At 36.6% G+C, this 24,904-nt stretch overlaps 1 protein-coding gene across 4 annotated transcripts in view; it reads right to left on the reverse strand.

Moving 5' to 3' along the window:
* The window catches only part of Cdk12 (Cyclin-dependent kinase 12), a 77,005-nt gene that overhangs the window by 47,480 nt on the left and 4,621 nt on the right, over nucleotides 1–24,904 (reverse strand). For all 4 annotated transcript variants that reach the window (XM_071590777.1, XM_071590775.1, XM_071590776.1 and 1 more), the window contains exons 3-7: nucleotides 18,037–19,712; nucleotides 7,383–7,634; nucleotides 4,478–4,641; nucleotides 4,177–4,373; nucleotides 2,669–2,873 (exon numbers count right to left, since the gene is read on the reverse strand). In XM_071590777.1, coding sequence (XP_071446878.1) covers nucleotides 2,669–2,873; nucleotides 4,177–4,373; nucleotides 4,478–4,641; nucleotides 7,383–7,634; nucleotides 18,037–19,712 — 2,494 coding nt within the window. The remainder of the gene's footprint in view (nucleotides 1–2,668; nucleotides 2,874–4,176; nucleotides 4,374–4,477; nucleotides 4,642–7,382; nucleotides 7,635–18,036; nucleotides 19,713–24,904) is intronic.

Consider the following 24,904-nt stretch of genomic DNA (forward strand, 5'->3'; position numbering starts at 1 on the left):
GGACCGATTACAAAGTCTTTGAATCTTTCTCTATGCTTTACTAATGGATTTCCACAAGTATCCACCTCAACTATCTCTCGTTCACGCAAACATGAGAAAACTAGTCTGGATAAAATGCCATAAATAATCTCACATCACCAAAGAACCAATAAGTTTCTTAGATGAGGGTGAATACATATTAATATACTTTAAATGCTTAGTACACAGTTATATTTTTGGGTTATGATTTTGTTTGAATGATATGGGATCACAGTCATAAGATATAGACAGTGTAATACATTTCATTCAAATAATTTTCCTGTGTGCATCAAGAAGTTCTCCATGGACAGGTGAATCTCTCAAAAATCACAGGTTATAGGGAAAGCCAGAACTCAAGGCACTTGATCAGTAGGGAAGATGATCCCAAGTCAGTAGTAAAATGAGGGAAAGGGTTGTTTTTGTGAACAGATCCTTTCCTGAAAAAAAGGAATCTCTGCTGTCAACTTGAGGGAGCAGCTTACTTACAATGGTTAAGAGAGCTGACCACCAGAAGAATACAACAGGGAAAGAACTGTAGATATATAAAGTGAATGGGCATAAATCCCCGCATTGCTTTCTCTTGTTGGTAACTTTGACCATAACTTGCTCCTGCCAACCTAAATCCCATTTTTTTATTACTTCCTGCCCTCTTACTTTCCTCACTCCGTCATGCAACATTGCCACCAGGTTTGATTTCATCTATAGACATTTCATCAGTGCACTATTATACACTTGTGAATCTTACTATCATTCTCTTCTACATGAAAGAAACAGCACTCAAGGAAATGACAGATTAAGCCTCCTAATAGCCCAAACCTAATTTCAAAGTCCACCAAAATGATTAATAAAATGCATGGTTCTTTAAATTTGGTTAACTGATAAGGGAAAAGATATATTGGGGGAATGGGACCTAAAGCCAGTCAATCAAGTGATGAGGTTTAATTAGACTGCCCTATTTACTGAGCATTTAAACATTTTTGTAAACATTCAAAGGTTCATAGTTTTATCTTTCTCAAACCAGCTTTTCACAGTACTCAATCAGGACCACATGGTAAAACTTGGTCAAGTTTTGCAGTCCATGGAATTGATTACCCTCCGTGGGGTTATAATTCATTGCTGAGCCAAAATTAGAGGTACTCCTAATTTAACATTCCTAGTTTTCAGAAGAATTCGAAGGATTGGAAAGGGTCTGAGAGGATGAACAGCACGACATCATTCAAGCTCTCCAATGATGCCAATGTACATAAATCAAGAGCATCTAATGAATACAAAAGGAATAAGGTAGGGTTGCTCATTATGGCTCTCAATATTTGAATGTACATGCTGAGAAGGCAATTAATGAGATCAAAGAAAAATTACCATATTTTCCCATCGATAACACACGCGTTATCAATACAAAAATGTTCGGATGTCATTAAAATGACGATGCGCGTTATGTAATGACAATTGAAAACATCCAAACATAGACCTATTATTATACACACACATCAGATATAGACTTATTTTTACACACACTATATATAATTTTTATGTGCATATATATATGCATATACAGATGCGTGGCATCTATACACGTTCAAGATAACTATGAAGTCCTGGGCTTGCGGTATCTATACAAATTCATGATAACTACCAAGTTCTGGGTGCGAATTATCGATGGGAAAATATAGTAATATGAATAAGGATGCTGTGATTTGCATAACACTTATGTTTGCAAGGAAGAAAGAACACCTGACAAAGAATAGTCAATATAGGTCAAGGAATGAAGTATCAATTATTACCTCAAGATACACAAAATTAACACAAAGGTCTGCAGTCAAAGAAGGGAAAACGATCTCCAAGAAGAACTAGGGAAAAAGACAATGGAACATATTGAAGAGTTTTGCCATTTAGGCATCAGAATTACATGCTGCAGTAAAAGTAAGTACTTTTTCATTTAAAAACTTGACAGAATTTTTATGGACTACGGGCTCCTGCTAGTACATTTTTGAAAGTTCCCAGAACCTTGAAAATACTAACAAGTAAAATCTAGTTAACAACTAAAAACTAGTTAACCTTCAATGGCAAGTTGCAAATGTAATGCGGGCATCATAACTTACGGGTGCATAATTAACAACATGCATAGAAACTTATTACAGTAAGCCCTAAACTGTATTACACCAAGGGTTGTAACGACTAGGTAAAATATGAACTATTCAGGGATTTAACACACACGATCTTATGGAGAAACTTCCCCACTGAGTGCCCTTGATTGTCCTCAACTCTAATCAATCATGGCTGTGCTTATTTAGGTATGCCAAAATCAACATAAACATAGTTAAATCTGAGAACAAGCAGCCTTTGCAATTTACACACAGCGACAATCTTCACGAGACAAAATGAAAAATCCTTAAGCTACCAACATTTTTTTTGCACCATTCTCACATTCAGTGTAACTTGAGAAAGGGGCAAGAACAACTTCCATGAAAACAGGTGACTCACCTCCAGAAAAATTAAGATTTACACTATGCCCAAATCATCCAATTTTTACCTTAATTCAGTTTTCAAATTATAGGTTTTCATAAATGAACACTGAAGTCTAATTAAATGTACATGAGAATATGATATATCACTTGAACTTGACGTTATAATAAAGATAAAAAAAACTCACCTGAAACAATGGCTTCTTGCAGAAGAGTTCTCCCAAGATACAACCACAACTCCAAACATCAATAGCAGGGCCATATCTTTCTTCGCCAAGCAGAAGCTCAGGTGGACGATACCAGAGAGTAATGACTTTATTAGTGTAAGGCCTTTGTCTATCTTCAGCATTATACAGTCGTGCCAAACCAAAATCAGCAAGCTTGACCTCACCCCTGCATTAAAGAAAAAATTTAAGAGATTAAATTTTAAACATAGGTGTAAGATGCTAAACTTAGGAGTAAGAACCATAAATACTCACAACTAAATCTTAGTTTAATATAAATTTCTGCGTAATAAAAATTAATTTATAAAAGATAAAATGTATACAAGCATTCATTCATTCAGTGGATTCATAGTCCTTGCCATAATATTCAATTGCAGTTTCAAATTAAACCACCACTATAACTACCAGTGAAACCACTGTTAACAACCATTACTATTAAACAACCACCCCTCTTATTGAAAAATGGGAATTATGTCTGCTTAATTGCAATCTTAAATCTTGGGACTACCAGAGCATCAGTCCTATTGAAAAACTACCCTTATTTAAGTCCATTTTACCATTGGTAGTTGTTTGATACAGGTTCCACTTCAGGCTAATTATTCAAACAACCATATAAATATTCCTTACCCAGGATTGAAATACCCATTTAAAATAATTAATTCATGATAAGGACAATGAAAAGCTAAATAAAAATGTTAAGAATAACTTGCTAAAACTAAATACGAAAAAAATTATTAATTACTTGAAGGATTTTCATTTAAATATGGTAACGGGCTACATAACACAATAGATTCAATTTCATACGGAGAGCCACAAAAATTAGTCTATAGACCAAAAAGTAATAGCCAGAGAAAATTGCCTTTCCAAATGGAAGACCATAGCAGTTTCTTTCAGAGATTGCTTTACCCTCGTCTACCTTGACTTCAATTTGAGCCTTACAGATGAACAATATGGTGAAGACGAGTTGTTTAAAAAATGAATTTAACAAGAAAAACTATTTAAGGGCATGGTTCATTTTTCATATTTTAACTTAGGAAAAGAATACTTCTTGTTGGGAGCCACATGGTGACCTTTTTCATTTATACTTCCACAAGAAAACATTATAAAGGATGTCTGGGCGATACAACAACATTCCAAGCTATAGAAGTAACCTTATTGAAAAAGGAAAACTCAAATAACTGCAATTCCAGATAACATTATTTTAATTATCTATCGATATGTCTTTCCATTGTCCATCAACATCTGGACAATTAAAATTCTATTCCGTGGAAATGAAAAGTTATTCGATTCTTCCTTTTTCATAATAATGGGATTCTATAAAGCGCCATAACTATTTCTCAAATATTAATCATTTTTTTATGAAGAGAAATTAGTAATGAATAGCAATACCATTCATTTAATTGCCTAAACAACACTTCATGGCTTCATATTCTCCGAATGAATATTACAAATTCCTTTAACATCATACATACCTGTTATTCATTAAGATGTTGCTGCATTTTATATCCCTATGGAGAAAATTTTTCTTATGGCAGTAGTTCAACCCATCCAATAACTGCTTCATTATACTTGCATTATGGTGCTCATTGAAATCCACCATCCCAGACTCCAACAAACCCATTAAATCATGGTCCATATACTCAAAAACCAAATAGAATGAGCCTTTATCCTGTGAAATCAAAGGTACAATTCATGAATTAACATCATAAAATGTGTACTGACATGATAAGAAACACAGCAATGAAGCTATTTAAATTAAGATAACAGCTTTACCTTCCTGAAATCCAAAGCATCTTGCTTGTCTGTCACAATTTCACGTAGATTCACAATATTTTTGTGATTCAACTGCCTTAGAATTTTAATTTCACGAACTGCTGTGATAGGAAAGCCCTCTTTTTCATTCTCTAACCTTACTTTTTTTAGTGCTACCATATCACCTGTTTAAAAAAATTCAGGAATTAATTATTTTCAAAGGAACACAGGGAATATTCATTAAAATAATTACCTTAACTGTAACACCCATGCACAGCAAAATTTTCATAATTTATGGATAATGTTGCATGTAGGCAATCTGCTTTGATCTTAGAAAGCCTCAAAATGAACTTCTATTAAGTACTTGTATTACAGAAAAATGTTTTGCCCATAAAAAATCTTTTATTGCATAACCATGCACAATGTCACACTAAGCATAGTTAGCAACTAAACTTATAGTTAGCAACCTTTTCATGCGGATGAATACACCAGTTTTCTTAACATCATTATACTTATGAACCTATCTAGGTGTTAGGTGAAGTGTCATTAACCAGGTAACTTAAGTCTCCAATGCTCAGCCCTGTTGCACTTCTTAAGAAATCTCTTAATTCTAGCTTATTTGTTTTTCTTTAGAAGTCTTAAGCTACATATGACAAGGCTAAGGTGAACTAAAAACACTGTCTTAATATTTCCTCAGTAAGGCATGACCATAATATTGAATTAATTTGACACTTCTTTCCCCATACGGTTCAAGTAAAATGTGTTGTTCATGTTCGACATGAATGTCACTTATTGATAAGGTAGCCTCACAATTAATAATCTGCAATTATAAGGGTTGACAATTAAAGGAATTCTACAAGTTATTTTACACAACCATAATTTTAATTTTGTGCAACATCAAACCATGGTCATTTGAAAACAACTTTTGCAGAATATCAGTATTCGACTACAATTTACAGAGTTTACACCATGTTAAGCCCAAGGCTTGTTTCCTGCAGTTCTTTGAATGTCAAAATTGAAATGAGTTTAAATTGGCATAACTTGGACTTTTTGGATAATGTGCATAACAAATTATTTTACGACACTGCACATAGAAATTCATGAGAACACCTTGTTCCTTTAAATCCCTTAGTAGATACTGGGCAAGAAATTAATCTATTTGATACCAATAATGATGAGTCATAGGAGGACAACAAACAAGAAGGTGATTATCATCACACATTCTTATCATACCATGTTATTTCTGCTGAAAAGACAAACACTTGACTTGGAAAATATGTATATCTGTCCAGTGACAAGTGTAAGGGGAGGTGTGATAGCATAACTATGTACATTGATACAAGTTCCCGAGGGACATTCCAATGCAGCATAAAATACTGAAAACAGCAGGGGCAGTTCATTTCTAAAAATGAAACTAATATAATTTAAGTGTGCATTAGTGTCAGCACATTGGACTGCTGTCCTTTTCAGCACCCTATCTAAGAATTGTATGTGTGAATTTATTGTTTATCTTGGTCTTCCCAGTGCCCTGTTTTATCCTATAATTACTTCTCATTAATTACAATGCAGCTGTGCAACAAAAGCTGCATAGTAATTTTCTTCATTTTTAGTTATGATATGCATTTAAAGATCTGAAAATACTTTATTAGCACTCATTTTCACCATAAATTAGTCCCTCTAGACCTTCACTATTTATGATTTAATTTTACAGTTTATTTCCATTAGGGTACCAAATCAAAGATGCTGGACATCCTGATAAAGAAATGGACAATAAGCATAAGTGATAACATGCTTTCAAGGTCTGCAACTATTTCTTTGCAAATGGAAACCTAAAGAGAAGCTCATGCTAAGAAATAAGGCCATATACATACTTATTTGAATCACTTATTTGAATTGATTTTTTTACTTGGTATTAATTTAAGCAAATTTTTTAAAAGTATTTTTAGAGTACAGTCTTGGGAAATTTAATAATCGACTAAAATACTGGCAGAAAATATGAACCCGGAGCTCATTACAGCTCAAAGTTCAACCTATTTCAAATACCTAACAAAATGATTGACTTATTTATTAGGCAAACAAGGATGATCATTTCATCACCAAATTTCTCATTTTCCATTAAGTTTGTGTGCATTGTTGTAGTAGTGCACTTTGTGTAACTAGTCAGTCAAGGCCCACCAAATGTGGTGCCTCCAAAGGAACACTCTCAGCGTGAGATTATTGCAACACAGCATGGGCAACCATTTACCATTCTGAGAAAGGAAACTAATACCTGAATTTTGAGGTGGTCTTCATAGATCTTATGGAGTTTATTTATAATCCATAAATACTCAGAAGAATTCATTTTCTAAACTAAGTTCTTCTCAAGTCAGATATTTTTGTTAATTATTCTCAGAAATCTTATGGAACTTCACAATTGTGCAACAAACTAGCACATGTTTCTTACAAAAATATCAGCCTAATCGATACATACCATTGCATTCCGTTCCAGTTTGCTCTACACATTAGACTACAGCCATTAATGCATATTTTCTCTGGAGTGACCTACCTAATGTAATATTACCATGGTTTTGCTACATTTATGCAACTCACAGGGGAATCGGACCAAATGAAATATCCTCAATACCCTCTATCTTCCACATGCATTGGTTTAAGTTTTCATTAGAGCTAATGATCAAAGGTTGAGAGATCTTCACACAGCATGTGTATTATTTATGTGCCATGATAAGCCAATCTCAAATTTCATTCATTTAAGGTCCAATATTATACCTGCTAAATATAATATTGTTGAAGTATATTATTGCCAATATTTCAAATTACTTAACTATTTAACATGAGGAAATATTTAGAAAATGAACACTACTGACTCTGTACAGGAAAGCCTATTTTCATCAATTATTGGTTCTTCCTACTATTTATGTCCACTCACCTGACTGTTTGTCCCTGGCTTTGTATACCTGGCCATATGTTCCTTCACCAATTTGAACAATTACTTCAAACACATCCACACATCTTTCTCCCCAGTCCTTCCCTACAGGACTCACACGGTGGCTTCGCTTTCGGTTAACTATTTTTGGTCTCTTAACCTTCAACTTTGGTGTTTTCACTTTTTTCTCTATGGCTGGAGGAGGAGTGGATGCCATATCTTCATCAGGACTAAGTTCTTCAGTACCAGGAACAACTGTGAAAAGAGGAAAATGTCAAATTTATTCACAGTTGAAATTTTACAGGCTTAACTGAAGGTACATATTATGGATAAGGCCAATTAGAGACTAAAAATTATATTATGAGTGAACAGGTTGAAATGCACAGGAATCTGAAGAAGGAAGGTAAGATGAAAGCCTTGAAACACAAATGTTCTTTTCTTCAGGCATCAATATCTCAGTCCCTGAAGTTTAAAGAACTCCTTTATTAAAGCAAGCAAAACAAATATTCTCCAATCCAAATGCTGAATAGATTAATACTGAAATACTATTACTTCTCTGTCACCACTGGAATGAAAATGTGACCCCCTAGTGAAATACAGGAAATTTCATTCCTACCCACTACTAGAAAATAGTGCTAACTAGAGGTTCTAGAATCTCAACCATCTTCAATCTTTAAAGAAACTAATGACTCCCTCCCATTTGTAAGCTGTTGACAGGATAGGTAGCGTTACATCACATAGGGGGATCTCACCAATTTTTCTATGCAAAATAGGTATTTGATCAAATAATTATGCCTTCACAATTCCCTATAGTGATATCATGAAAGGTCCATTTCCTAAAGGAGATGTTGTTTATACCCAAAATGAGAGAAAAGTATGCCGCACTGATTCTCCTTCCTTCAATGCTATTAGCTAACTCATGAAAACCTAACAATTCAATAATTGAAATTGACTAGAGATACTTTTATTCTGGAAATGATATATCCTACGACAAAACAATGTTGAGAATTTGTGATTTTCCAAGCTGTAAAGCTAAAAAAAGAAAAATGTTGAACGAGATTGCCTAAAACCATTTTTCATGTCTTTTTGTTATTCAAAATGACTAAGTTACATTGGTTTCTGCAGATATTAGAGGCAACTGTATCATTAGATTTTCCTCTTAAGATATTAGTATTTGTAATTAACGAGTTCAATAGGAATGAATAATGTCCATAACATGCATGCAAAAGTATTTTGAAATAAGACCCAATATGCATGACCTAGAAAGTCAACGAACATACCTACTCCAAAATTAATAATTCTTAGTTCGTTCTTCATTTTAGCACCAATTCTTACAATAATCACCAATCCTTTATGTATTGGTATTCTACTAGTTGTGGTAGGTTTTGGATGGACAGACCCTATACCATAAATTTACCTGCCCCTCCTAAGAAAACAAAACTTAACATCCTACTCTAAAACAAAGTCCCTCTTCACCTTCATACAGGGTGCAGCGCTTAAATCTGGACTAAAGAAACTTTTGCTTAAAAGAAAATTTATTTAAAAAAATGAAAATGAAAAATTTTACATACAAGTAGTGGTATCTGTCAAGAGTAACTTTATCCAATGTAACCCCCCTCAGCTGCAATGACCACATCCAATCTGGTCCTGAATATTTTGCACAAACTCTTTAAAACAGAGCTGTCCATATTTGCGAATATTGCTACGATAGAGGTTCATAGAGATGCCACATTAGGGCGCCTCGTCTAACTAGTAACTCTTTCGACTACGCTCCAAACATAATAGTCGAGGGGGTTCAAGTCCGGGCTATTCGGAGGAACTCCTTTGACCAGAACATATCAATGTTATCTGAGAGCCAGTTTTGGACTAAATGGCTCGTATGAGCTGGTGCACCGTCCGGTTGAAAGACATTGTCTCCTTGAGACCACAGTTACCATCCATGGTTTCACAACATTTTTCAAAATTTACAGGTAAGACTTCTTTTGTGATTGTTTGTCCCTTTTCAAAGTAATGTGGCGGCATGATATCACCATCCCTGGACACAACACCTAGGACGTGAACACTAGCCGGAAATTTTGTTTGAGCCAAAATCGGGACGTCCTCGGGGTCATGGGCGAGCCAGCGATCATTTCTTCGGTTGACCTTCGTGTCAATGGTGAAAATTTTTTCATCAGAAAAGAATCTGATTCACCCCACAGCTTCAATTTTTTAGGGAACACAATAGCAGGTTGCAGCTAGCAATCCACTATGTTCTGGCAGCCTCAGACAGCATATGCCAAACCTTTATTATGTACGACTTGTATCATAGGTCCTCCTCTGCCATCGGACTCATTGTTTGCTTGCTAACATTCAATTCTGATACCGATTTTCTCGGCAAACACTCTGGGTCCTCTGAAATCAGTACCTGAGCCTTCTCGACAACTCCTGCAGTTCATAACCATTTCCTCTGAAACGTAAACTTGAAAAAACGGACCAGCCGTTTTTTCAAGTTTACGTACAGAAAATAAACTGAGGGGGCTAAATCTGGCAAATAAGGAGCATGAGGTAGCAATTCAAACTTAAATTCATAAATTTTGGCCATTGCAATAACGGATTAGTGAGCTGGTACATTGCATTGATGAAACAACACTTTCTTCTAAGCCATATGCGGCCACTTTTGCTTGATTTCTTCGCTCAAACATTGCAATAAGTTCACATAATACTCACTGTTGATAGTTTTTCCTTTTTCAAGATAGTCAATGAAGTATTCCAAAAACTGACGCCATGACCTTGCCCGCAGATGAAACAGTCTTCGACTTCTTTGGAGGTGGTTCTACCTTTTGACTCCATTGTCTTGATTGTTCTTTTGTCTCAGCCGTTAAGTAATGGGCCCATGTTTCATCCATGGTTATGAAAGGGCATAAAAATTCTACTTTGTGGCAGTCAAACTTTGTAAAACACTCAATTGAAACATCTTCATAACACTGGTTTTGATGGAGTGTGAGCAAGCATGGCAGCCACCTTGCACACAGTTTTCTCATGTCCAAATTTTCAGATAATGAGATGAACCGCACTTTTTGAAATTCCTATTAGCTCCCACAGTTTCAGTCAATGATCATCCAGGATCACTTGGTGGATTTTCTTCACCGTTTCTGGAGTCGTCACCTTATTTGGTCGGCCAATGCGATGCTTGTCTTGGCAGCTCGTATGGCCTCATTTAAACTCTGCTACCCAATATTTTACTATTGCAAACGAGGGAGCAGACTCACCCCGAGTAGAATCCAGTTCAGCTTTTATATTGGTAAGGCTGAGGCCTTTCAAATAGAAGTATTGCTACACATAACGATGACCAATTTTCTCCATTTTCACAAATTCACTGAAAACGTTCACTATTGATGGCTGCCAAGCAAATAATTAACAACGTGGCGTCTTCAAACTTGACACGTATGCCTTATAGAACGCATATTTTCTAATACAGTTATGTTTTTCAAACAACTACCACCATCTCTGGGTCAAGCCGGGTACTTACGGGACCACCCTCTTAACTCTAATAAGCGAAGCATTTCAGCAAAAATTAGACAGTTAAGGCAAAATATTACTATTTATAATGATCTAACATTTTCACTTTACCATATTTCTTCGAACATAATATGCCCGCGAATTTAAGATGCACCTAATTTTAACACACTAAAACCAAAGAAAAGACAACAGACATTCTAAGACGCAGCATATTTTGGGCTAAAACAGGCATTTGTTCTCAGGGATCCCTTGGTTAGCGTTAAGTGGCGAACAGTGTTGCCAGGGATTGGCAGAGATTAATGATCGGTCGTTTCTTGGAATTGGGGTAGGGAATGGAAACACATGCAAAACATGTACAAAGGAGGGGAAAAGGGCGATAATATTTCTACCGCAATACTTCCCAAGTGGGTGATGTCACAATTATTGTAGGTCAACGAAATGTTGGACTCAAGGTTATTCGTATAAATAGCTTCCAATGAGCGGGGTGATCCAGCATGGGTAAAGAACAGAGACCTGACGTGTGTTGGCGAGAATTTTACACCGTGAATGGCATAAGATGAGTTATCTTGTTCCTGAAAGAAGATTGGAACAGCAGAGTAGTTGCAATATTTGGCATAAATGAGTGCAGCATAAGATAATGCATCAGAAAAAGACTGCTTTTTTGCATGCAAGTCTTCATGAAAGAAGTTCACCAGGCCAAAGATCGTAAAGACTTTCAAGAAGAGCTGTCTCAGCAATAAGATGGACAGTACAGAAGATGACGTCCTTCGGGAGGCAGAAGGTGAAGATGACATCCTTGCCGATGAGGGTGATGAAAGTACATGTATTTACAAAACCCATAGGTTATAACTCTAGTCTGTCCCTTCCTCCAGCTTCACAATATGCATTTGCATGCACTTTTTCTCTGTTCAGATGCTGAATGGGAGCAGAGCGATTCATCCAACACTTCAGACAAAGAAGCCAACAATTAAGGGGGGCTACCTAACATAGCAATGAAACAACAATTGAAGCATCCTAAACAATGAAATAACCTTTAAGCAACTTTTCCGTTATTGTGCTTTTACTAAAGTTCCTTTTGTAATCAATTACTAAAACGTCTGTATCATTTCTCATATGCCTCCATGTAATAAGTCTATACATACATTGGCAGAGCACTGCGACATCAGGGAGTAGTACAGTGCAATTTTGCGAGTTGCATATGTCGTCTCTCGCCTGTTCTTACATCTGATCTTAACCTGTGAATCTTAGATACCACCCAATTTCTGACGGGAAGAATTTCTTAAAAAAAAAGATACATCTTAGATTCGAAGAAATATTGCATTTCACAGTTAGCTAACAAAATCTGATGTAAGAAATGAAGTCACAAGAACAAAGACTAGAATATTCTCAAATGTTTCTGCATCACCAAGTGTTATTTCCTTCTTTTAACTGAATGAGCAGTCAAAATAATGTTTTTGATGATTAGCTAGGATCACTACCCTGAAAATCCAATTGAAAAGTTACCTACAAGGTCATACAAAAACACCATGATTTCAATTTGCTAAATGGGATGTTTGACTTTGTTTCTATTTCAGCTTAGAAGATCTTGGAATCAATATATGATTTCAATACACACAAAAATCCATCGACCTGTATGATTAAAAAGTACATGACATTATCCTCTCGTATAGGCAGACTAGATCAACAAACACTGCCGTATGTCTAAGCAGTAAGATTAATCTTTCAAAAAGTATTGCAGAAATGAAGCCAAAATACTGCAATGAAATTTACTCCAAATTAAAAATAAATCCTTGTATTAACTCAATTTTGTAACCATAACAATCAATCAGTTCTACTTTTAAGGCAAATCTAAAATATAAAAATAGTGTGTCTTGTACCAAATTTTGGTGTTTCCTAAAAAAAATGCAATATAAAGATAGATAAAGAACCACTGGGAAACTGGTTTAAATTGTTCGAGGAGCCACAAAGAGCTTATTTCCGTTAAAATCTGAAGCAATTTCACAGTCATAATATATAAACTGCAGGCCATTCCTTTTCAGGCTCAGTAACACCAATGCAGCTTGCTCCCAAGTCATTTCAGAGATTTGAATCTTTTCACTCTTTTCCCCATACTGCACTGTCCTTGCATGTTTCTTTCTCATCTTGCAGCATATTGTTTCATACGTTAGGGTCACTACAGCATACTTAAATTCTCTCACTTGCCCATGTTATCCAGGACATAAAAATATTTCCTCACTCTTCAGAAATGAGTAATATTTGCAATGGTCATTTAAGTTTAAGTAAAATAACATGATGTGTTTGAGAAACCTGAATGTTGTTATTACCTGAGCTTTCCACATTTCTAGGGTAATAAATGACAAATATGTATCTTAGTTTTGCCCTTCAATGTCAATAGATGACAACATTAGACATGATGGAAGGGATTGTGCATTCCGATGACCCCTAGAGTTCAGTTGGCAGAAGCAACAATATTTGCTTTAGGTAAGGTCATCCATGTCAGTTAGGTGAAAGAGTAAGAGCCAGACTAATGATAGTCCAGACAGAACCTGTTTCCCAGTCAGGCGGCTACAAAACCATCTGACCCAAGGGGGCAGCCATTTGAGAGACGGAGTCACATTAAAAACAATAATAAGGAAAGCAACAGAACACAGACTCATCTGATGGACACAATTATGACAAGGAGGCAGCATGGAATACAAAGGAGACCGAACTAGTTATAAATGAGACTTAAAATGCTAGGAAGATAAAGGGCGGGGAAATTAGAAAATATTAAACAAGAGATGGAGACAGGAAATAAAGATATTAATGGCTGCAGGAGGTGAGATGGAAGGACAGAAGGGATCCCTAGTGCAATAATTATAGAGCAATAGTACAAATAAGAGCAGAGGATAGACAGCAATGGGGGTCCATTATATTGAATAAAAATCATAGCAAATATAGAGCAAGCAAGTGATAGAATATTATTAGTAATAGTAAAAGCTGAATCAACAAAATTGGTCAGTGTTCAGGACCACATGCCACCAAGCAACCAGAGGGAGGAGCACATCAACTTGGTACACAATCAGGACAAAATTGCAAGGGTCCTGGAAGGAGCCATCTAATAAGGCTAGCACAACGTAATATTAGGCGAAGGAATGCAAAGGAGTTCTGAAATAGACCAGGCTTAATCATAATGAAAACTTGGCTTGGACATCACAAAACATACAGGTATACCAGGTACTCATATAAGGGAAATGCTCGGGGATTCAGGAAGGTATCATTTAGACTATATTATTTAGAATCAGCATTATCATTTTGCAGACTTGGTACATAATAGGAGCACAAGTTAGTAATCACTGAGGGTAGCATCCAATTCAAAAAGATAAACTGAGAAGACAATTTAGGAAATGGAACATAGACGCATTAAACTGAGAAACAAGCAGGGAGTATCAGCAAACTGTTAAGGAACACATGAGTGAGGGAAGGGAGCCAAGTACCACAAGAAAATAGGAAAATATTAAAAAGTAATATGGAAAACCCACAAATGGAACTGTGGGAAAAGTAAATAGGAAGAGTTCCAAAGAAACTGCGGAAGATGCCGTAACAGTGACTTTTAATGGAATCATCCACTAATATGCATTTCAATGCAACAATATCAGAGAGTAAAAATCATTCAGTGGTTCATTCTGTTCAAGACGAATGATTTTTACACTCTGAAATTGTTGCATTAAATAGTAAAAGGACAAGAAAACCATGAATTAAGGACAAGAAGATTAGAAGGATAGCCAAGAGAACTGATATTGGCGTGCTATACAGAAGTGTTTGAACTTGCTCAAGAAATAAATAGGGAAAATCATTTAAGATAAGTTTAAAATAATATTGTTGAACCAGAGAAGATTCAAGAGAGATAGAAGGAATATTTATAAGAACCGATTGGTAAAGACACTATCTAAAGGCTATCAAGGCTAGACATAGAAATGGCATTAAGGGAATAATAATCAAATTAGGTTAAGTGGATGGGCACCATTCCTGCGGGACCATATAATGATTTAGAAAAACATGGGAGGAAGTATTTCTATGGACTAATTATTAGCATTAATAAGGGATTGGCCAGAAGATTTTGTCAGATCAGTGTTAATTCCCATCCCAAAAAAAGAGAAACTTAGCCCATTGGAGGATCCATATGAGGGGATTAGAGAAAAATGCTTGATTTCACACATAGCTAAAATGGTTCTTAGGATCAACAATAAGATGAATGAGAGCAGAGCAAGTGATTTCTTAGAGGATGATCACTATGGTTTCAGAAAGTGGAGAGGCACGTGTGATGCCATAGCAACAATGATGCCACTAATAGAGAGGAAAAGAGAATACAATATGACAATAATTTTATTTGTAGAAGGAATTTGATAACAGTAAATTAATGTATATATTGCAGAAAATAGGAATATTTGGAGACTTATCTTCAACCTTTCTGTATCTTCGTCCAATATCACATCTACTTTTCAACATACGTGTGGAAGAAATGTTTAAAAAAGCATGGGAAGAACACGAGTAGAAATGAAATTCAGTGCAGAATTAAATGACTAAGATTTGCTGATAATCAAGCAGTCTAACAGTCAGCAAGGGTTGGCAAACATTGCTGAGCACATTGGAAAGCCAGTGCCATAGGTATTGTATAAGAATAAATGCAAATGAAATAAAGGCTATGAGGTTTTCAAAAAAGAGGAAGGCCAAGTTAAACAGCAAAAAAGGAATTCATAAACTAGAGCAGGTGGCACATTTTACCAATCTTGTTCAAGTTTTTGGACCAATATGGTCAAGGTAGTAGGGGCATAAGATGGATGATTGCATTAGGCAAAAAAGCTTTTATGAGGAGAGAATTTATGGTGGGGGCATTAAGTAGAGATGCCAGGAAAGGCTTGTTAAAACTTAGATACAGAGCACGGTTTTGTACCACAGAGAAACATTGCCATTGAAAGGTGTTGGAGGCTTTTGAAATATGGTGTGGAATGGATGGAAAAGGCTAAATGGACAGAAAGGAAAATAAATGAGGAAGTGCTAGGCAAGAAGGGGAAGGAGAGGAGACAGCTGGGAGAAATCCAAAGAAGGCAGGAAAGGTGGATGCGGAGCATTTTGATTGGAAATGGAATATTGAAAACTGTGATGGTGTGGAGCACGTTTGGCCAGCATGTGCAATTGAAGATGGACTTATCGTGATGTTGGAGGTCAGATTGTTTTTGTCAGGATAGACAGGTAAATGCATCATTGTTGAATCACATAGAAACCTACCATAACAGGTAGAATACTAAAAAATAATAATTTAACTTCATAGTATAATAAAAAATAAAGATTTCTTGGGCCATTTGTAATAGAACAGGGATGGGAGCAGTTGTAGGTAAAAATTTCAGTTTCCTTGGAAAAGTAAATCTTAAATTTAAGGAATAATGATTACTGCAGAAATATTATTTTCAAAAAAGGCTCCTTTCTTGACTGATGAGATATCAAACTAATAAGATAGAAAAAATTGGGTGGGCATGAAATATTATGAGATTAAAAATCAAAGAATGTTAAAGTGAATTCAGAACTGGTAGGCCGCATCAGCTGAGAGGCTGCAGCAATCCTAATATCAGACATAAGCATTCTGGAAACTCTGAATCAATTATTTTTAGATAATTCAACCACCTGATATTATAGCATCATGAATAGTAAACAGACCAACTTGAGAGGTCTATAAGGTTTTGGGAAACCCAAACACATCAATCATCCTATATATCACTTCACAAGGTTTGTACCTAAACTGCTTAAGTCCTTGAGATTTACATGTCACTGGACACTGATTTTTAATAAAACCACATTTCTATCCATTCTCTTTGAATGCATGTTGAGTTTTAGAGAGAATATGATGTAAAAAGGAATCATCATATCTTGTATTCTTCAATTCAATATATTAAGTCCTTGATTTAAATTGTTCCCGTATGATCAATAGGATGGCAAGTGGTGTTGTCATCAATAATTCCTAAATTTTTGATCCAATACAATTTTAAAGATTGGTATTCGTTAGAATAACCTTATACCTGTACATCCAGTTTTTAAATTGGCTTCTTTATTCATGCCTGCCATTTTATTATCACAGCAATTCCAACTTATTGGGTAAGCTAGCCAACTGATTGCTTCAAAATGACAGAACCAAGACTATGTCACATCAAGTAATTTTTGTCAAAGAGAAAGTATGATATATATAATCTGAAAGCCTCATGTATGGAATAAATTGGAGAAATGCATCAATTCACTATTTACTTCAATAGGTAACAACAAGAGAAGCTACGTAAAGGGTGAACAAAAAAGGCAAAATGCACAAAAGGTTAACTTCCAGGTATGATAAATACAAAATTGTTGTTCCAGACAAAAATTTCACCTAAAACAAAGGAATTTGTAAACCTTGTTTGATTGTTTTGCAGATAATGAATTTATGTTTTATTTTTACAAAAGGTGTTGATGTATTCACAACATTTGTATCACAGCCCACTATTCATTGATTTATACCATCTTTACATGCATAAAAAAACTATTTTAAACATTGGATGTGTTCTAAGATGAGCTATTCAAATTTTGTTTAGGACCTTTCAGTAAAGTTTGGAAAAGAGCATTATGACAATGGCTGACAGGAAGCCAATTCATGGATGTGTTCAAGACTCAAAGAAGAGTACATCACAAACTAAAGACTATGATTCAAAATCAAAATCGCCACAATGTACTAAATACAGAAAAAGGCAGTAGCAATTTAAGATTAGATTGAATAACCAAATTCATTTCATAAACAAAAAATTAAATTGTCAAGAGAAAATTTTCCCCAGGCCAAAAAAAAATTTCTACTCTTGGAACAGCTAAGTTGCATTTTTAAAATACTCTAAAGATGGCTTTTATCCAACTGAAAAATTCATGTTACATACACTTGCAATCTGCAATTAATCCCAAATGTTGCAACATTTACAACTACATTCCACTTAGCAAACAGCCACACGATGCATTAGGGTTTCTCGATTTCAAGAACCAGCTTGCCCATCAAAATAACATAACAATGCCATAAGTAACTTGTGATACTTCATATTTAAAATAATAAGGGAATATGGAACCATGTATACATAGATTTAAGAGAGCATGCATTAATTATTACCCTTACCTGGTGGCATTGGCAGATCTCGAATTCCTTTCCTTGGGGGAGTCCTAATTAGTTCAGGTTCTGGGCTGGCTGACAAACTGGGAGGAGAGTCTATGCTTTCAAAGTCACTCTGATTAATTCCTGGAGGCATCGGTAATTTTGTGAGGCTTTTGGGTTTTGACATATTATCTAACTGACTCTGAGTAGGAAGTTTAGTGTCAGCTTTCATTTCTGCTCTCAACTTTGTTTCAAGAGCACTTTTTTGCTCCATCATCATTCTAATATCCTGCTTTAACCCTGCAATAATACTAGGATCCATGCCCACTTTGGGAAACACAGAAGTCAGTGGATGCATTGGCTGGGAACTTATATTTGGTTGAGAAAATGGGATAGCACTTGACAACACTACTGCAGGGTCCACAGGACCTGCAGTTACAGTTTCCACTGGTACCCGTACTGGTGTAGTCGATTGAACAATTGGAAGTGGGAGAGTTACTGGGATAGAAAGCAATGGGGGTATTGTAGGCACCTGAGGGGGCAATTCAGGATGACCAGGTACAATGACAACACCAGGGTTTACGTATGTGGTTACTGGTGTGGTGACGGCAACAGCAGAAGGCGTTGAAGGCCCTGCTGATGGAGGAAACTTTATTGCTGAGGATTCGCAAGGAATGGGTATACTGTTCACATCCATAACCTGAGAAACTGTAAGATTTGAATGGGGGATTGGTTCTGAACAGGGCTGGGATGATGATGGCAACGATTCCTCAGATGGTTCCTTATCTAAGTCTACTATTTCAATTGAATTTTCTTCCTTGGCCTTCTCTTTCTCTTTGAAAGCAGCCAGTCTCTTCATTGCCAACTCACGCATGTTCTTGTCTTTGACAAGCTCAGCGAAGAGGCTAGTCTCACTCATTTTGGCCTGCTCACGCAAGACCTTGGCACTGGGGGTGGCATGAGAATGTCGATGGTGACGGTGGTGATGATGGGATGGAGATCTGGGTGATGGACTAGAGGGTGACCTCCTCTTAGATGAACTCCTTGCAGCACTTCCAGAACTTGTGCCAGACTTACGGCCCCTTGTGGGAGTGCGACTACGACTCCGTGACCGAGCCCGTGAACGACCCCAGCTTGGTGAACGGGACCACCGCCTAGAACGAGGTGACCTAGGACTCCTTGGTCTAGGTGAACGGGGGCTCCTAGGCCTTGGAGAACGAGGACTCTTGGGTCGAGGTGACCGAGGACTTCTGGGCCTAGGCGAACGAGGGCTTCTGGGCCGAGGTGACCGTGGACTTCTTGGTCTAGGAGATCTTGGACTTCTTGGTCTAGGAGTCCTAGGACCCCCACTCCTCGAAGATCTTGGACTTCTTGGCCGAGGAGATCTTGGGCTTCGGGGTCTTGGTGATCGGGGGCTGCGCGGTCGAGGTGACCTTGGGCTCCTAGGACGAGGAGACCGAGGACTTCGAGGCCTGGGGGATCTGGGGCTCCGTGGACGAGGTGCTCTAGGACTACGGGGCCTGGGTGACCTTGGACTACGTGGCCTAGGACTTCGAGGACTTCTTGGTCGAGGAGATCTTGGACTGCGAGGACGTGGTGATCTTGGCCTACCAGAACGACTTCTTGATCTTGAACGCCGCCATCTCGGAAGGCTGCGGCTTCTGGATCGTGTTATTGACCTACTAAAGCCCCTCCTTACCCTAAGATGAGAAATAAGGTAGACTGTCAGTAGCATTTAGTACAGGTAGCCAAAATAACTGCTTGACTATAGCAACCCCAATAAGTAACTTGATTCACCTACAACAAAAAAATGATTTACCCATTGCAGCAATAATGTCAATGAAGAATTAAACAGAGCAATAGCATTATTGAGGAATGGGATTAGTTAAGTGCCTCGTTTACCAATTCTTCAAGCCAAGGGTTCCAGTTAAACTCCCAGAAATATACTCTTCACTGGTATTGTAATTCCTACAAAGGCATTATGTTCAGGGAACTTCAAATACAGTAATCCATTGGGAAATCCTGCTGCAACATTTCCCTCTTAACGTCCTCCTTCCCCGAATCTCTTACACTTACCCCACATAAAGCCAATGTACATTATCACCAGCCTATCAAATTAATTTTAAAAACTAAGCATAAATAATTTAAGGGACTAACACCCACCACACTGTCTCTGCAGACCATAATTTCAGCTCTACACATCAATTCTGACTCAATTGATGTAATAGCATAGTACATAATTGCAAAAACCAAATTTTATAATCTCTCACTAAGGTTTTATCAAGTCTTTCTTTCACAGTCTGTATAGAGTGGCTGTTTTCAAAATAAAATACATGCTCTTCTATGTGGTCACTAAATTCAATCCAGGGAGATATCTTTAATAAAGCTACTCATACCTTTTCATGGCTTACCCCTCTAAAACATTTCGCTCCTTAATTTAAACATGAGTATGCCTTCATTGAAAAACATATCCCCCATTTTCAGTAAAGAATCAATGTATCCCAGAAATTATAGATGACTTTTCAGATTATAACACAAATTCTGGATTTAGTTCTCTTTGACATAGGTGTCAATTGATTCTTTGATATTAATATAACATTTAAATTGTTTAAGCAAAAACGTGGTAACATGATGAACTGGCTGTTCTAGAAAGCCACTTTCTAACCAAGGGTGGATTGTACCAATAATTAAAATATACACTGCAAAGGGTTGTTCATATGGCCTTAAATCAGTGCTTCAAAAATTTAAACAAAATTTAAACAAGCAACTCCCACTGTTTAACTCAAAACAGCTTTTCAAATAATTTTCAAAGCAACTAAAATTAATTAAAATCACTTAACATGGACCGAATGCACTTTAAAACTGTACTCAACAAATATTTTCATGGCATTTACATAATCAGATAGAACTGTGCAAGTGAAACAGTAAACAAATTATTATAACAACCATCTGAGGACTGCTTCAATTACATTATTAATTTACCTGTGTGCATCAAGAAGTCCTCCATGGTAAGGAGAATCTCTCAAATTTCACAGGATATTGAGTTTTTATGAAATGTAATAACAATTATCACTACAGCATAATCTTAAATTTTACTATACATATTTTCCACTTTTAATCCATTTAGAATTCATAAGAAGCAAGAAGAAACAGCAAGAGGGTAATTTGGAAAACTCACAATGGATGAACATTGGATTTGATGACGTGGAAATGGGAATTGTGAAAACAAGGTTGGGTAGACAAACCCAACAACAAATTTCCAAGATTTTTCCAGGCTTGCGCCAATAATTCCCAGAATTCATGAGACATTTTTTTTTCTTATTCTACTACCCATGCCACTCAAAAAGAGGAATACGCAGCAGGATCCATGGCATTATTGGGTAACTTCTATACTTAATGACAGACGGAAGAAGTGTTAACCCTTTTAAGTCCCATACATAATTGCTCCATGAAGTACAAAAATTGCCAGGCTATTTTAAAGAGAGATCCAGTATTTCTGAAAAACAACTGTAAAAACATTTATAATAATTTACTCAAAATTAATAAAACATGCATGAGGTCCAAAAAATAAAGCATAAATATAATTATTTAATTGTTATTTATATTTATAGGCATTAACTAATGTCACCTAGAGTGATACTGGTATTTTGGGGAAAATTTCCTTGCGAACAGTAATGTTAGTACCATCCTAATCAAAATGCAAATGGATTGGAGTGCATGTCTTTCCTCCCTGCGCCTGGTGCTTTCTTCCCTAAACATCGCGTCTGTGCATTAATATCGTGTTTACTGCGTTCGAGCCATATTTGAACGCAGGGCAAATTCAAGTATTAACGTAATTCATTTAAGTCTTTTGCTGCGGAATAAAACGGTAAAACGACATGTGAAACATTGTACACGCGTGCATATGGCTTCTTCCATTTGGTTAACCAAATCACTACTATCCGCGATTCTATTTGTGATGAAATACGAAGGATGTTCAATCAAGAGTCATCATAACATTTTTAATCGCATACTATTGAAAATTTTTAATTTTATGTTACGAGTATTATAGCTGAATGTGTTATGTAGATGTGGTACAAGTTTCATTTATAGACTCCGGGATTGCGTCTGCAGCAGCCGTTGAAGTTGAAACGTTTAATTAGTCTACGGCAAGGATGGCAGGCGACAAGAGCCGCTATACCGAAAGCTTGAAATTAGGGGAGCCCATTTCAATGAAAGGTACACCCGGGGCTCCAGTCATTGCTCTTACGGAAGTAAACACCAACACCGCTGACGCCGTGGGAGGAAGACGAGAAAGAGACGAGATGGTCACAGCTATTTCAGAAATAGTATTGGAAATTTCATAGGCCGCAACCCTCACGTTGTCAAATGAAAATTGCACGAGGTGTGTTCGTGCGCGTTGGGTTCTACGAAATCGCGATGATATAGCGAAAATCAATTTGAAGTGTGTTCCTCATCCACCCCATAGTTCACACCTGGCCCAATTCGACCTTTATCCTTGTACCAAATGTAAAGGTACACCGGGTTAAGGGGCTTTTCGTCACCAGAAGCAGGGGTGGGTGAACTTATGCTCAAACTTACAAAGACATTTTGCGGCAATGACGTAATTGCTTTTCACACGTTCTCTCGGGTTTCACACCAGGTAGCATTGATGAACACCGGCATTTTAATGACTCCGCCATCGTCTTTAAGATAAGTCCAATTTCAGCCTGGTGTGAAACCCAAGAAATCTCAGTGAATGCTGTACACCGGGAAATCCTATAATCTTGCACGGATTATAAAATGACGGCAAACATTTGGTGACTCAATGGGGGACATTGCCCCCTCTCCTTGAGGACGACAGATTTCTGAGATTCCCCCATATATTGGCATGCTAATTGGGATAATTTGGGTAAACTGAGAATTAAAATGCGACTAACTTATTTGCGATTGTTTTCGGCTATAAACTTTCGTTATATGCTTCGCCTATAAATATCCCGGTTTCATTAGAAACAGTTTATTGATGGCGCCGCTTTCTCCCTTCATGCTCTGCAGGACGAACGGACATTGTCAATAACTATCAATTTCTTGCAGAGGAATCAAAAACATGGAAGTAATGGAGCGGGGAGGTCACATTGGGCGAAAAGGATTAAACCTTTAACTAATTTGTATACATGCTTACTTTTAATTTGATTATTGACTTGGTCTTAGAGGAGGGGGTTCGAACCCCCTGATCCCCCAATAAGATCCCCCCGCCTCTGGTAAGATTAAGAATGATACTCAAAATATTACCAGCAATAGTGTAACGAATTCCACTGAGCAAATCGTTAGTTAAAACTGTACTTCCCAAAATGAAATGATCGCAAAGCATTATAGCTTTTCTACGTCGAGTATTATTGTTTTTCATTACACATCGGTGGCCATTAGCAAGGATCTACCTAATCTATTTCCATTTGCCTATTTTTCGAGGTCCCTTAAAATGCATCGTAATATGTAGCAAAAAAACTGTTTCACGCACATAAATATTCATCAATCTATAGGATTGCCATATCTAAATACATCGCTGGACGGTGGCATTGAGAGGTTTGAACAAGATTAAACTAACCTGAAGCATCAATATTTCGGAAATTCTGATGTAATCTACGTTTATCCAATATTAAAGTTCAATTAAAGTGGCACAATACGGGCTTTCAAAAACAATACCGGAATATGAATGAAGAGGTGTGACGGTTTGAAAGAACCGTATCCACTTCGTTTTTCTTATATCACTCTTGATGTCGATCGAGTAACAACGTACTAGATCGGACAATCACTTAATTTTTTAACGAATTATTAAAAACATCCATATGCGTAACTAGACCGCAGGAAATCGACTTTTGGTGGGCGATTAAGACCTTTTTCCTGAATATCGTCCATTTTCAAATTTTATGTCGATCTCATCCGCAAAATTGTTCAAAATCAATTTTAAAATAATTTTAGAATGGCCTCAGGAAAAAATCTCGGACTTTCCTTCTACATAATGATGATAGTTTCGATGTAAATCAAATAAAATCAATTCATTCCAACTCGTTTCGTTCAAACGAGCAAAGATGTGCTACCTACCAGACCAATCAAGTTATCAAACAACTTCATTATATTTTGATTATATCAGTGTTACATGACATTAGAACTCTCAGAACAAGAGATTATTTTTATTTTTTACAATCGTATCATAAAAGAACATTAGCCTTACAGCGTTAGCATTTCTCCCAAGGGGCATTAACAGTAACCCACGGCCGTGTACGCTTTCGCAGATATTTTACGCTTTAGTGGCTTCCGAGGTTAACATTTTCAGACTTCAGGTTCCTCTTGCATTAAAACGAGCGTCTAGTAGAGCGAAACGAAAGTCTATAAATATTTATAATCAGTGAAGCTTGGATGCCACCAGAACATGAAATCAATCAGCAGAATGGTCATTACAAAGGTAAACACTAACTACAGCAAGTAATATCTAAGAATAGATGTCATGGGTTTTTCATTTCTTAATTTTTGGTATACCCAGGGGTCAACAAACTATAAAAATGTAGCCAAATGTATTTCGCAATGCTGATATCAACATTCATTATGCAAGATATCTCATGGGCGTCTGGCAAGCGTTTATATGACAATTACCAGAAAAATGAGAATAAACGGGAAAATTATAATTTTCTAATTTGCATTAACTGCCAAATGCGGAAGGAAAATAATTTTCTTTAATGTCATCTGCTACCCAACCAAGCCCTATAATTTCTGTGTGATCTAACCTGCCAAAAAAGTGGGTTTTGGATCATGCTCATTACATTTGAAGTGATCATCATACAAAAAATAATTTACTAAACCTATAATCTAGTACTGAGCCATGGTCTTTACAAGGTCCTATTCCTGGAGTAAATCA

The sequence above is a fragment of the Hetaerina americana genome, unplaced genomic scaffold (genome assembly GCF_022747635.1).
Source record: "Hetaerina americana unplaced genomic scaffold, ioHetAmer1.1.p SCAF_4, whole genome shotgun sequence".
Lineage (NCBI taxonomy): Eukaryota > Metazoa > Arthropoda > Insecta > Odonata > Calopterygidae > Hetaerina > Hetaerina americana.